This window comes from Pseudonaja textilis, chromosome 13 (assembly GCF_049901715.1).
Source record: "Pseudonaja textilis isolate UNSWEBS1 chromosome 13, rPseTex1.2, whole genome shotgun sequence".
In the NCBI taxonomy this organism is placed as follows: domain Eukaryota; kingdom Metazoa; phylum Chordata; class Lepidosauria; order Squamata; family Elapidae; genus Pseudonaja; species Pseudonaja textilis.
Genome location: NC_142002.1, coordinates 19,871,573 through 19,886,106, shown reverse-complemented (window position 1 = coordinate 19,886,106; position 14,534 = coordinate 19,871,573). Strand labels below are relative to the sequence as shown.

The 14,534-nt window shown below is 48.4% G+C and overlaps 1 protein-coding gene across 2 annotated transcripts in view; it reads right to left on the bottom strand.

The window, feature by feature from the left end:
• The window catches only part of TJP1 (tight junction protein 1), a 131,629-nt gene extending 120,133 nt beyond the window's left edge, over window positions 1-11,496 (bottom strand). For both annotated transcript variants that reach the window (XM_087941677.1, XM_087941687.1), the window contains exon 1: window positions 11,279-11,496. In XM_087941677.1, coding sequence (XP_087797803.1) covers window positions 11,279-11,496 — 218 coding nt within the window. The remainder of the gene's footprint in view (window positions 1-11,278) is intronic.
• Between the last annotated feature and the right edge of the window lie 3,038 nt (window positions 11,497-14,534).

Here is a 14,534-nt window from a genome sequence, read left to right as displayed (position 1 = left end):
AGGCAAGACATGAGGAATGACCATCTCCGTATCACTTGCCCTTTCAACTGGAGGCAGCCAATAGCCATCTTGACCAATGGCCTTCTTTTCCAATGGTTGGTCTACTTCCTCTTGGAAAGCCAACTAAGCTCCGAGCTGTTGAAGCATTTTCCGGCAGAAGATTCCTCCAGGTTTATTTGGAGACACCAAGTAAGTAAGCCTCATAGAATCATAGGAATGGAAGGGACCTTGGAGGTCTTCTAGTCCAACCCTCTGTCCAAGGTAGGATATTTTATTGCAACCCAGACAAATGATTGTCCACTGATGATAATGATCCCATCTAGGTGTGAGAAGCACAATGTCCTGCTCACAACGTCTGGCCAGCCATCGCACAGAACACAAAGCTGCTTCCCTCTTGATTAAAATGCAACACTCAAAATATGTAAGAGCCTTTCCCCCCTCCCCACAAACCAACTATTGACAAAGCGGTTAACCTAACAACAAGACAATGAAGTGGACACACATTAATTACACAAATCGGATGTCCCTCCCCTCCTCAAGCCAACAACACCGACAAATTTTTGTTTGTTTGTTTGTTTAATTGGCAATATTGACTGTTTATAGCAATGTTTCCAATAACACCCAAGGGCTATTTCAGTAAAAAAAATAAACAATATTTCTTGTAAAATCTCACTTTTAAAATTAGATGGAAAAGGAGCAGTTTTATTGGATTCACACTACATTGGAAATCTATCATAGAGTCATAGAATTGTGGGGCTGGAAGGAACCTTGGAGGTCTTCTAGTTCAGGGGTCTCCAACCATGGCAACTTTAAGCCTGGCGGACTTCAACTCCCAGAATTCCTCCTCCAGTCATGTTTGCTGAGGAATTCTGGGAGTTGAAATCCGCCAGGCTTAAAGTTGCCATGGTTGGAGAGCCCTATTCTAGTTCAAACTTCTGCCCAAGGCAGAAGACTTTATACATTCCAGATATCAGGGTGTAATCCTGTAGAGTAGGGGTCTTCAAACTTGATAGCTTTAAGCCTGGTGGACTTCTGCTCCCAGAATTCCTCCTTCAGTCATATTTGCTCAGGAATTTTGGGAGTTGAAGTCCACAAGTCTTAAACTTGCCAAGTTTGAAGACTCTTGCTGTAGACCAATGCTTCTCAATGTTAGCAACTTGAAGATGGATGGACTTCAACTCCCAGAATTCCCCAGGTACTATAGATCTTAGGAAGGTGTCCCAGGATCAAGAGAAACTACATATTCCTCTCTCCTGCAAGTGGTCCTCTTTTCACCAATGGTGGAGTGTTCTACCACGCCATCCCACCACGGAGCACCAATGACAGGGAGAACAGAAGGTGAATAGACCGGCCAAGTTTTTCAATCTGTAACCCCCAAATTTGGGTTCTGCCAAGGCGCCTCAGACTAAGGGACTTACTGTAACACATTTTCCCCACATGTCATTGTTACCTCATTCAAGTGACAGAAAGTGAGGATTCCAAAGAAGTCAAGCTATTTTGGCCGCATCTCAGGAGGCTTCAGAGCTGAGGGTTCTTCCATCCCAGATACCCTCTGCCCAAATGGCTCCGTCTCTTGCACAATGCAGAATTCAGAACATGGAAGCCTCGTATAGCTGAATTCTAAAACACGTTACTTGTGATAACACTCAGAATTCAGAGGTCAGCAGAGAATTGTGGGGTCCTTGGTGCTCTCTGAGCTTGTTGGTTTTCTTGCAGACATTTCATCACTGAGCTAGGTAACATCATCAGTGCTGCCTGACAATTGTGTTTGACAATTAGAAGGGCAGAAGGTGCAATGCCAAACCTGAGAGCCCCACCATCCACAGTCACAAGCTTCTCAGGAATTGATCAGAATTCATCCTTTTTCTCAACAAGAGAAACCAAGGCTCACTTTCTCATCTTGTTTTCCTCCCCATTTCTCCGCAGGTGTCTAAAAAAAGGTAAATCTTCTCATCGGTGCATGTGGGAGGACGACACACACACACTTTGTGTTGTGATTGCACAAAGAACCTGGCGTATATATTTGCATTAGATGTCATGACAGGGATGTGGCAAATGATCAAAGCAGGACAGTCACACAACGACAACGCAGCACAGGTGCTTCCATTGGGATGGGCTATCAGAGCTTGCAGTAGACTTCCAAGGGCCACCCTACAAGCGTTTTTTGTGCAACCCAACAAATTGTAACTGGACACAAAGTGGGAAATTATAAAGCAAAGTTCATCCTCTCTGTGAAGTTTAAGGGGAGAATTTTTTGATAAGATCCAGAAATTTGAAGAGGCAACTTTAATGAAGCCAGTATGGCTGCTTGGGAACTTGGGGGGAAAAAAAGGTGTTTTAGTAGGGAAATAATACAACAAACGATAGGGAAGTCGGGGTTCGGTCTTTGTTAGGATAGCTACAGTTTAATTTTGCAGGTGATGTGTCTTCACAGAACTGCGTTGCTTTGTGAGATGCTCTGTACAAAAACCATCAGCAGAAGAGAGAACAAGCTCACGGATACGGAATCTAGAGCTTTGTGGAAGGAAACATCAATGGTGAACTTTGCAAGCTAACCGGACCTTGAAAAGCTCGCTTTCTGCTACTCCTGTCTACAATTTGGTTCCATGGCTGGATTCCTGCCCCTCCTGCGCTCACTGTCTTTTCTGCATCTCCACTGAGACGTGGGACACTGGGACACCCAACGTCCCAGGAGGAGAATGGAGAGTTGCGCTTAAAGAACGTCAACTACAAATTGCCAGGAAGTGTTACGGCAAGGACATAGGGCTGTGGGCATCTGCCACTGTTCCCAACCCCTTCAGCCATAAGACCCAAGGAGGTGACATCCAGCCTCCACTTCTGCAGGCAGATGCTCACAGCCGGAAGCAAAAATTAAGTGTGGAGCCAACAAGGATAATTATGCCTCTCACATTACTCCAGCCTACTGCTGTTGTTATTCAGATCTGACCTCCACATCTGTTCCATCTCAGCTTCTTCTTGGCTCTGCTTTATCTCCCAGCTGTCCCCAACTCACAACACATCAAACACCAGATTTTTTATTTTCCCCGCTGATGGAGCCAAGAGGATCACATCAAGAAGACTCAACCATGTCTGGGTCCTTCACTCTGATTCCCACAAGGAAAAAAAGATGGTGGCCACTCCGCGGAGAAGGTTCCGTAATTGCTTCTCATTATCATGGCCGTGCTCATGTCAAAAACCAAAGGGACGACGTTCTCAATGCATTCCCATTGCAGGTCCGGTAGATGTTGACGTTCTAGGTATTCGTAAGCAGGACTTTTCTTCAGCATGGTGGAGATGAAGAAAGAGACAGGTTGATGGCCTGGGTGGTCATCTACTTTAGTGTCTCCAGTTGAGTTCTTCTTACTCTTGGCCATTGGAAGCCGGCTGAACTTCAACTCCCAGAATTCCCCAGCTCACTGAAGTCCACCCATCTTCAAGCATGCTGGCTGAGGAATTCTGGAAGCTGAAGTTCATCCATCTTCAAGTGTCCAAGATTGTCCTAGTGGATCCTTCATTGGGCAGGAGGGGCCAATTAAATGACTCCTCAGATCCCTTACAGCTGTACTGTACGTTTCTATGATCTTCTGGCTAATCGCACCGCTGCCTGGAGGGATCCCTCCACTCTAGTTAGCCTCAGCGGTCAAGCAGGACACAATCTTTTCCCCAGCAAGAGGGGCTCTCTGAGGCCAGGAGAATTCTTCTGGGACCGCTTGGCCTGTCCAACGGTCTAATTTTAGCGTTTGGCTTCTATAATCCTCTCTGTTTAATCCCCTCTATTTCCACTGTACAGTCTGCAGAGGTGTCACTTCTACAGCTCGGAGCAAAAGACAGGAGTCATCCGAGATTTGCACAAATCCTCAACATCTTTGGAAAAAAACAAGGCACCGGAAACAGGAAACTTCCAAAAGACGTGCAGTGGATTGCTACAGCCTGAATATTTGGGGCAAATATTTGGGGAAACGGAGAGGAAAACTGGAATCATCCATTCAAGAAAGAAAAAATAGCTGGATGAAAAATAGCACCATCCCACCTTTCCCTTAGAGGCCGATCAATCAATTAATCAGAATAGAGCTGGAAGGGGCCTCGGAGGTCTTCTAGTCCAACTCCCTGCTCAAGCAGGAGAATCTATACCGTTTCAAATAAGTGGCTGTCCAGTTTCTTCTGTCCAGTGTTGGAGCATCCACAACTTCTAGAGACAGGTTGTTCCACTGGTTAATTGTCCTCACGACTAAGAAGTTTCTCCTTCGTTCCAAGTTGCTTCTTTCCTGGATTAGATTTCATCCGTTGCTTCTTGTTCTGCCTTCTGGTGCCTTGGAAAATAAATTTGACTCGCTCTTCTTTATGGAAGCCCCTCAACTACCGGAAGACTGCTATCACGTCACCCCGAGTCCTTCTTTTCTCTAATTCCTGCAGCCATTCTTCATACTGTGTGTTTTTGCCTCCAGGCCTTCAATCATCTCAGGTCCTCCCCCCTTTTTCCTACCGCAAAGAGGGATGGGGGCAGAGGAAATCTCAGAAGAAGAGTATCAGTAACGAGTTTGCTCCCTGTGCCAAGAATTAATACCGTCGTTCGTCCTCCAGCCATTCAAGGTCAAACTGCAAGAGGGAAGCCCAAATTAAAAGACTAATTGCTCGCTAAATAAATGGCCGATCTGGGAGAAGCTTCAAGCGTGTATGTATCGCAGATGGCACTTATTGCAACCTCAAACGAAATGTTCCATAATGGAGGTGTAATTAATGGAAGGCGGGTGCCAAGAATATCACATTTCACTCAGAGATGACATGCTTTCAGGGGGACACACGCACATGGACCGGTTTGGGGAAAAGGTGGCCGAAGAAGGATGAGGCCAGCATTTCTCAACCTTGGCAAGTTGAAGGCGTGTGGACTTCAAGACTTGACTTTGGAGTAAAATACCCATTCTGGATGGGCAGCGTGGTCTCTGGGCAAAGCCAGGTCGATTGGAGTTGCCATTCACACCACAGCCGGAGGATGCCAAGCTGAAGAACAATATTTCTTAGAAAACAACCAGCTAAATATGAGCCAGTAATGTGCAGCGGCAGCCAAAAAAGCCAATCCTAAGTTGCATTAACAGAGGGATACAATCAAGATCAAGGGAGGTACTAATACCACTCTATAAAGCCTTAGTAAGACCACACCTAGAGTACTGCATCCAGTTTTGGTCACCACACCACAAAAAAGATGTTAAAACTCTAGAAAGAGGGCAGAGAAGAGCAACCAGGATGATTAGAGGACTGGAGGCTAAAACATATGAAGGACGGTGGGAGGAACTGGGCCTGGTTAGTCTAGGGAAGAGAAGGACCAGGGGAGACAGGATAGCAGTCTTCCAATATTTGAGGGGCTGCCACAGGGAGGAAGGGGGTCAAGCTATTTTCTAAAGCTCATTGTAGGCCAGACAAGGAATAATGGATGGAAAATGAACAAGGAGAGACTCAACCTAGAAATAAGGAGGAATTTCCTAACAGTTGAAAGCAATCAACCCATGGAACAGAAGTTGCCTTCGGAAGTGGTGGGAGCTTCATCCCTGGAAGCTTTCAAGAAGAGCATGGACTGCCATCTGTCAGAAACCATGTAGGGTGTCCTGCTTGGGCCGGGGGTTGGGCTAGACGACCTACAAGGTCCCTTCCAACTCTGTTAATAGAATCTAACCTAATTTCTAACCCAGAGCCAAGTTCTGTATCAATGAGAGAGGAAACGCACTCCAGCTTCTGCAAGAACCCTGGGATGAGGTACAACCCCTTACTAAAGCCAAGAAAGGAGAGGTAAGAGATGGGTCTGGAAACCAAACCCCAGTGGGGAAAGGTTGGAGAAGACTAGGTGAAGAGGACACAAGATCATCATTTTTCAACCTCTGAAAGGCTGCTGGACAGGAGATGGGAGCAGATGTGCTCTCTGCTGGGGTGGGAACAGCCCACCTGGCCTCTAATGGGCTTTCTTTCATTGTCGGTGTTTGGGAGGGAAGAGGCGACAGAGGACAGAAAGTCACCTACCACAATTGTTTGGCTGGGAGGGTGGACTTGTACGATTCTGTGACAACGTACACAAAAATGAAAGGGAGTAATCCCTCTGAGAGTAAGATGGGCCGTATCTAAGTTAAATAATGATCGCTAGATAGCTGGATGGATCTATCCATAGACAAGATGCCCTGTAGAAAAGATGGATGGATGGATATTTTGTAGAAAAGGTAGGTAAGTAAGTAGGAGGATGGGTAGATAGATGACAACTAATAGATAGATAGATAGATAGATAGATAGATAGATAGATAGATAGATAGATAGATAGATAGATAGATAGATACAGATATAGATAGATAAACATGATAGATAGATAGATAGATAGATAGATAGATAGATAGATAGATAGATAGATAGATAGATAGATAGATAGACAGACAGATAGATAGATAGATAGATAGATAGATAGATAGATAGATAGATAGATAGATAGATTGATTGTCTATCTATCTATCTATCTATCTATCTATCTATCTATCTATCTATCTATCTATCATGTTTATCTATCTATATCTGTATCTATCTATCCATCTATCTATCTACAGACAGACAGACAGACAGACATGATAGACAGACAGACAGACAGACAGATAGATAGATAGATAGATAGATAGATAGACATGATAGATAGATAGACAGACATGATAGACAGATAGATAGATAGATAGATAGATAGATAGATAGATAGATAGATAGAGATAGATAGATAGATAGATAGATAGATAGATAGATAGATAGATAGATAGATAGATAGATAGAATTCCAGGAAAAATCATTTCCCTCATTCCTACCAGGATTTCTACCTTACCACAAATGGTGCCTCCTGCTTGATCTAAGCCAACAGATTTTCTCTCCCAGACAAGCCCTATATCCACATCCAAGAACAAACCACAGCTTCCAATTCTGGTTTCTTACGAGGGGAGGAAGCTTATGTTTTGGATAATATGATAAACACACCACAACAGATGCCCTCCTGGATGGTCCTCTTACCTGCCAAGTAAGAGAAGCGACACCAGAAAAGACTGCTCAAAAACACCCTTTGTTCATACTATGGTTGAAGAAAATGTGAGCCTTCTCTATATTTTGGGTGGAATATTTTTAGCAATATTGAGTTATCATAACGTGCATGTTCTGATAACATGACACATACTTCTGCTGTCTAGGATGCTTACTTAGGAACAAATCCCTATTTAGGATTCACTTCAGATTTTCAGGATTTCAAGTTAGCTGAGATCCATCCGGTGATGCTAAGAAAACCTGCCTTGAACCTTCATCTCCAAGAGTAAGTCCTAGAGATGCCAATATGAAACTCCTAAACAGGCCTGACCTTAGCCACTCAAATTGGACTAAAACTCCCAGAATTCCTTCATGAAAACTCAAGTGTCCTTGGGAATTCTGGGAGAAGGAACCCCAAACATCTGAAAAGGTTCAGCTGGGATGGTCCACCTAACCAACATCATTAACTCTGATTTTAACTCAGGACTCTGCTGAGAACTCCTTTGGGAAGTATGAAAGCTGAAACTTTGGTGCTTCCTCCTATTAAGGGCTACAAGAACTGACTGAGATCTACCTGTGTCTCTTGGAGTCCTCTAAACTGGTGCCAAAGGGGAAAATCATTCCATGATGTGAAAAACTTGTCCCTGAGAATCAATTTAGAGACGTTTATTTTGTTCTTAAATGGCTTTCTTTGGGCCACAGTTTTGACACGGGCAGCCCGCATAAAAAAACAAGATTTTCCCATGACACGTGAGAGCGTTCCTCAAGTTAAAACCCCAATCATCCCTAGATTAATAGAATTTCCAAAATCCCAACGGAAAAGGTGCGTTTAGCGTGGAGGAAATTAGATAGACAGATGTTCCACAGGGGAGCCGAATCGTAGCTGCTACCTTCATTCAACTGGATTCGGAAGGATTATCTGCCCAAACAAAGCCTAAGTATTTTAAATCTTTATTTTTAATTTTGTGTGACTTATTTTACAAGTGCTAACATTTTGAGGAACTGGGGGAATTGTTAGTAAATCAAAAGACTAACCTCCTCTTGGATTTTCCCTATCCCAATAATATCACATTGCTCACAAAACTCAAAACAACCGTCATAAACTAAATCTTCCATCAGAAACTACGTTTTTAATTTTAAAAGCTATTTTCATAGTGTAAGATGCAGTGGGGGGGGGGGAACACGACATTTTATTAGTGTGTTCTGAGGGCATTTGCAGATAAATAAAGCTTTCGCTGTCCTTTTTTTTTTAATCTAAGCCCTGGAGATTTTACATTGATCAATTCTTGCTGTTCCACAAAAATGCCACTTAAATTAATTCTAATAAACATAAGACCTCATGAAGCTTCTTATCCCTTGGGCAGTATATCTGTTCCACTGGTTTTGAGGATAATTGGGCTTTTAGAAGAAAGAGTCTTACAGAGAAAAATGACATGAAAAACCACAAGGCAAGGACTAGTGAGAAAAATGACCGGACATACAATCATATATTGTGTGTGTGTGTGTGTGTGTGTGTGTGTATGTATGTATGTATGTATGTATGTATGTAACCTATCTAGAGATACAACAAATTTGGAACGAAAAACAATAACAAATTTGGTTCAAAAAGATACCCTGCTGAGTTCAGAGAATACAACTTTCAGATATAACTTTCAAATATAACTTTTAGAGAATATAACTTTCAGAAAATATTCTTTTTCTCACTGCAGATGTAAGGACCAATTTGCCTGCCATCCTTTTAATGGACTTTTTAAACATAGGTAATAAACGGGATATAGTTTAATTAAACACATCCAACCCTTCATAACAATAACAGATCAATTCCAACAAACCACATCAATGCAAGAACCGAGAGGGATCATCCTCTATTGTTTCTTTCCTAAATTCTCACCCTCTAGGAAATCACAGCACAAAGTTACAACCTGGCCCAAAAGTTCCCCCCGAAGATGACAAACTCAGAAAAAGTCACCAAATCCGAAATGATTTAATGCTCTTTTTTCCACCTTAACCTTCAAACCTTTTCACAAGCACAAGAGGTGAGAAGACACTGACCGGGGTGAAATGAAGCGATCGTCTCAATTTTCCTGCTCGTTTCAAGCAACAATTACAATTTTGTAACATGCCTTGCCAATCACTTTTCATGGGAAGAACCTTCGCAATTCTTCTGTGGCTACACCAGGGCTCTCCAACCTTGGCAACATGAAGACCTGTGGACTTCAACTCCCAGAATTTCCCAGCCAGAAAAGCTGGCTGGGGAATTCTGGGAGTTGAAGTCCTCCAGGTTTAAAGTGGCCAAGGTTGGAGATCCCTGATATAGACCATATAAATGGCTTAAGGAGGGATCTCCTGAAATATTTCTTACCTGTACAGCCCATTGATTCCAATCCTCCTCAAATCATTTAACTGGGTTGCTAGAAGGTTAAAAATAAATAAATAAAGCCAGGCCTCCTGGGGGAGTGAGGAGGGGGCACTGCCAGGAGGAAGAGGAGGACGGGGAAAAGGTGGCTTGCATGTCCAAAGTTAATCAGAGCCGTCCAGAGCTTTATTGGACCACGCAGAAGGCGATGGGAGTACTAGGTGTGTTCCTGGCCTTTGAGTTGTTAATAAATACCACGAAGGCAGGATATCAATTAATTAAATAAGAGGAGCTCCAGGGGGAGCGTCCTCTGTAGAAAGAACAAGGGAGAGGCATTGTCAAACTACCAGGCCTCTGAAGGAGAAAGAAAGAAAGAAAGAAAGAAAGAAAGAAAGAAAGAAAGAAAGAAAGAAAGAAAGAAAGAAAGAAAGAAAGAAAGAAAGAAGGAAGGAAGGAAGGAAGGAAGGAAGGAAGGAAGGAAGGAAGGAAGGAAGGAAGGAAGGAAGGAAGAAAGAAAGAAAGAAAGAAATAAAGAAGGAAGGAAGGAAGGAAGGAAGGAAGGAAGGAAGGAAGGAAGGAAGGAAGGAAGGAAAAGAAGGAAGGGGAGGGGAGGAGGAAAGGAAAGAAGGAAGGAAGGAAGGAAGGAAGGAAGGGAAGAAGGGAAGAAAGAAAGAAGGAAGGAGAGAAGGAAGGAAGGTGCTACCGACTAGATTATCAGCATGTCTCTTGGTTGTTTTTGTAACTCCTCAGTTATCCCGGGCACCACCCAAGCCATCATGCACTGCTTGCGGGGTGGGGAGGGCAACCTCAGCTGCAGGCCCACCTCCTGCAAGGCTCAAAGGCCCACCTAAACCACGGGTGGGAAGTCTTCTCCCCTTTCTCCAAAGAGAGAAGAAAGCAAGTTCGGTCCTGAGCTTTTCCTGGCCTGCTGGGAAGCCTCCTGGAGCGTGGAGAGGAGGAAGCGGTGGGGGAGGGGGGCACCTGGCTTGGGCCACTGGGACCCCTGTCCCCCCCCCACCTGCCCCCCCTTCACCTGAGACTACCTGCCCAAGAGCTGGAGGTGGTGGCCCTGCACTTTACGGGCCCCCTATCCCAAGACCCCCCGGCTAAGGTAGTGGCAGCCCCTCTTCCTGGGCGTCCCTGCCATGCCCCCCCCCAAGACCTCCGCCTGACCCTCGCAGTGCCCAAGGGGCGCAGGGCAGGAGCTGCGCAAAGAGGAGCCAGCCGGACCGGCCAGCAAACGGGGAAAGGAGCCGGTTGGGGGGGGTGGGGGGGTGTCCTGCTCGGTTCCAGCCCGGCTTCGGGAGGGAACGGGCCCGCCTGGGCCTTCCCGGGCACCGAGCTCCGCATCCTCCCCGTTGCCCCCGCCGCCGCAGCTCCCTTGCAAGCCGCGCCGCCTCGGGAGACGCCCGGAGCGGGTCGGCAAGGCCGAGGGAGGCGCTCCCCTCCGCTCCAAAGCAACACCGCCCCCCACCCCGCACTCCGGGTCCGTAGAGGGTCCCGGGTCAGGCATCTCTTGGGGTCTCCCCTCCCCAGCCTCTTCCCCTCCCCCGCCCGGCTGCGGAGAGGGAGCCTGACCGGAGGAGGAGGAGGAGGAGGGGGAGGGAAGGGAGAAGAAGGCGCCGGTGCCTGCAGCGAGCGGTCCGGGAGCCGCGGGGCCTCTGCAGCCTCCCTTCCCGCAGGCTCCCCGGGGGCTTCTCCGGGGCTGCAAGCGGCGAGGGGGGAGGAGGAGGCCAGGCGACGCCGGGGGAGGGCGGAGGTCAGCAGGCGGGTCCTCGCCCCCCGTCCCCCGCGGCCCAGACCCAGCGGACGCCCCCCCGCCCGCTTCCTCCTCCTCCTCCTCCTCCTCCTCTTCCCCGCAGAGCCTCCTCGGCCGGTGCTGGGCCGACTCACCAGAGCCTCCTCTTTAAGGGCATGAGGTTGCCCCGGTTGGAGGCGGTCACCCCGATGGCCATCTGCAAGACCGTCAGGTACTTCTGGTACTTCATCGCGCTGCCTCCGCCGCCGCCGCCTCCGCCTCCTCCTCCGCCGTCGCCCCGCCGCCCCCGCCGCCGCCGCCCCCGGTCCCCGCTGCGTCCCCGCCGCCGCCAGAGCCGCTCCAGCCGCTGCATGCAACCATCCGGGGCTGGTTTCCAGGCATCCGCCGCCCGCCCGCCCGCCGGCCCGCCCGCCCTGCGTCGAGCGCCCCCCTCCCCTCCCAGCCCTCCCCCTCCCCCTCCTCCTCCTCCCGCCGCTCCGCCGCTTCCCTCGCGCGCTCCGCCGCCGAGGCCGCCCTCTGCGCTCCCACCTTGCCCGCCCGGGCTGGGATTCCGCTTCCTGCCGGCTGCGCCCACACGTGCCCTGCGCGTGGCCGGGGGGGAGGGCGGCCCGGATGCGCCCGGCCTGGTTTGCTCCTAGCCAGGACCTTCTTGCTGGGCTTGGGGTCCTTCGTCTGGCCCAGCGGGACCTCCGGGCTCTGCTTGCCTTGCTGGGGGAATTGGGGTGGGTGGGTGGGCTTTCTGGGCCTCGCTCCTGGCTCGTCTTACCCCGGTGGGTGGAGCCACTGGGGACCCCTGGCCAAGCCACGCTGGGTCCCCCATCCTGAGGGGTGAGGGCCCCCCGGACAGAAGGGTTGGGTGGCTTCTAAGGCTTGGAGGCTCTCCTACCCAACTCCAGGGTGGAGCTGGGTGTTGGATCAGCCTTGCCATCAGACCAACAATGGAGCAGGAAACAACCACCTGGTCATGGAGTCACCAAGAAGAAAAGCCCACTCCCACTCCCACGAGAGCAACCCTTTCACCACTGAGGATGTTTCCTAGTTGGGTGGCCTAAGGTCTGCAGGAAAGCAACAAGCCACCGTTCAAAGCTACAGAGATTCGCTTCTGCCGGAACCATTTTCAGTACCATGGACAGATCCGGAAATCGGGACGCTTTCGTGCGCCTTCGAGTGACAAGGACTCCGGAGCTCCAATCATTAGAAGATCTTCCAGAAATGAGAATTTGGATGCCATCTCAAGAAGGTCCATCTCAACCACCCTGAACAAGGCCCATCCCAGGCGCTAAGGAGCGGAGTCTTTCCAGAAAACCGTTTCCTGCCTTCGTTTCACACTGTGATCTTCTCAGTGAGAGGCTGAGCAGACCCACCCAGGAGGTCTATGGTTTGGGCAACTGGTTGGGCCTAGAAGCAGGTGCATAAAGAAATTAGGAGATTTTAGACTTCTGATTGGGCGGGGTGGAGGTTGTCTTCAACTCCCAGAATTCCCCACCCACCTTCAAGCTGCCACAGTTGAGAAAGTCTTCACCAAAGATGGTTGAACTTGGCTTCTACAATCAAAGATGGAACCCAGATGTTCTTTCTCCATGTCTAGGACTCAACAGAAATGAGCCACACGATGGCTGATGGGATGCTTGGCTTGGTTTCCTTATGGCTACCTGAGTTGAACCACCTTGTCCTGCCTGGGATTGAGAGAGCTGAAACCACATGCGCAGAACATAACGGAGAAGACAGTTCTGCAGCCTCAGGCCAGGTCACGAAAACCTGAGTGTACATCCACAGTTGAACTCCTGAAGCCTTCCTGAAACGATTTAGTATCATCCACACCTTCACTGGTTGTGGCAGTGAGAAAGGGGCTTTTACGCAGGGCCTTCAGCTCTTTGAAGCACGTTCTCAAGATGTTACTCAACTCAAATTTCACATCCTTCATTGCATTCAAACCAAGAAACAGATGTCGAAAGCAGGGATGGGTGTTTTTTGGGCCAGCTCAGCATAATTCAGAGGCAGCGAGCCTTGTGATGCTCGGATATTATGAAGGCTCTAATCGGTGCAGTCAGCGCGGCTAATAGCCAAGGAGAATGAAAACCGTAGTGCAAAACACATCTGGCAGGACAACCCTGCCCTGCTGTGTAGATAAAGCACTTTTTAATTCTCCTCTTTGCTCATCTCCATAGTTGCGCACTCCTCCCCCCCCCCTGCAATGAAGGTGGAGGTGTGTTTCATTGGAGTAACTGCCACAATCCTGACAGAAGGACCTCATCCTGCTCCCGCATCTGCAGTATCCCACACCTTTCCTTACACACCTCTCGTTCTCCTGGACATTAGGACAACCTTCCTTGGGTTTGATGCCCAAGGGAGACCCACAAAATGGCATTGCACAACTTTTCCTGAGCCCCAAAAGTGCTTTTTTTTTTCCCCTTGGTTTTTCTTGAAAGACATTTCACTTCTCATCCAAGAAGGTTCTTCAGCTCTGACTGGATGGTGAGGAATGGAAGGATTTATACTCCTTGCAGAAAGGCGGTCATTTGCGTCCTTCTGGAGAGTTGTTGAGGCCACTTGGAGGTTTGTCTGTGTCCTCAGAATCACCCGAGTGTGGAACTTTGTGCGGGCTTCCTCCTCTTGCGGGACCTGGTGAACATACACCTGCTCTTTCATGCACGCTTGCGTTGTCTTACTATCTCCTTAGAAACAGATGGTCTTCCACATCATTCTGGTCTCTGGGCTGGGCTCTTTTCGTGCGTGATGTCCATCTCCATCCGACTAGACCAGCTCCAGCAACCTTGCACTGCCCTAATGTCCAGGAGCTCTGATCAATAGCAATAGCACTTAGACTTATATACCGCTTCGCAGTGCTTTACTCTAAGAAGTTTACAAAGTCAGCCTCTTGCCCCAACAATCCTCATTTGACCGACCTCGGAAGAACGGAAGGCTGAGCATCAACCTTGAGCCATTGAGAATCGAACTGCCAGCAGTTGGCAGAATTAGCCTGCAGTACCGCATTCTAACCACTGCACTATCACAGCTCTATTAAGCCCATCAGCCACTGCCCTAGATAGAGCTTCTCTTCCTTTACCATCCTACCTTTCCAAGCACCTATCCTGCTCTCTCCACCAGGTTCTCCCATGGGGTTCAGGCTATTCCCCCCCACCCACCCAGTCTGGAGCTCTTCCCTACTACAACAGGGTCCTGGGAGACTGGTCAGAACCTGGAGACCAGGCCCTTCACCCCTTCCAAGAGGCTAATCTCATTAGGCAGGGCCCAGAATAACCCCCTCTTATTCTAATCTGCCCATCACCGTCCACTGTCCTGAGTCCGTGGGGTGAGGGTTGGAGAGCAGGGGCTCTCGGGGGACCCCAGAACACCACATTCAACCATAAATTGGGGAGCTGGGATCCC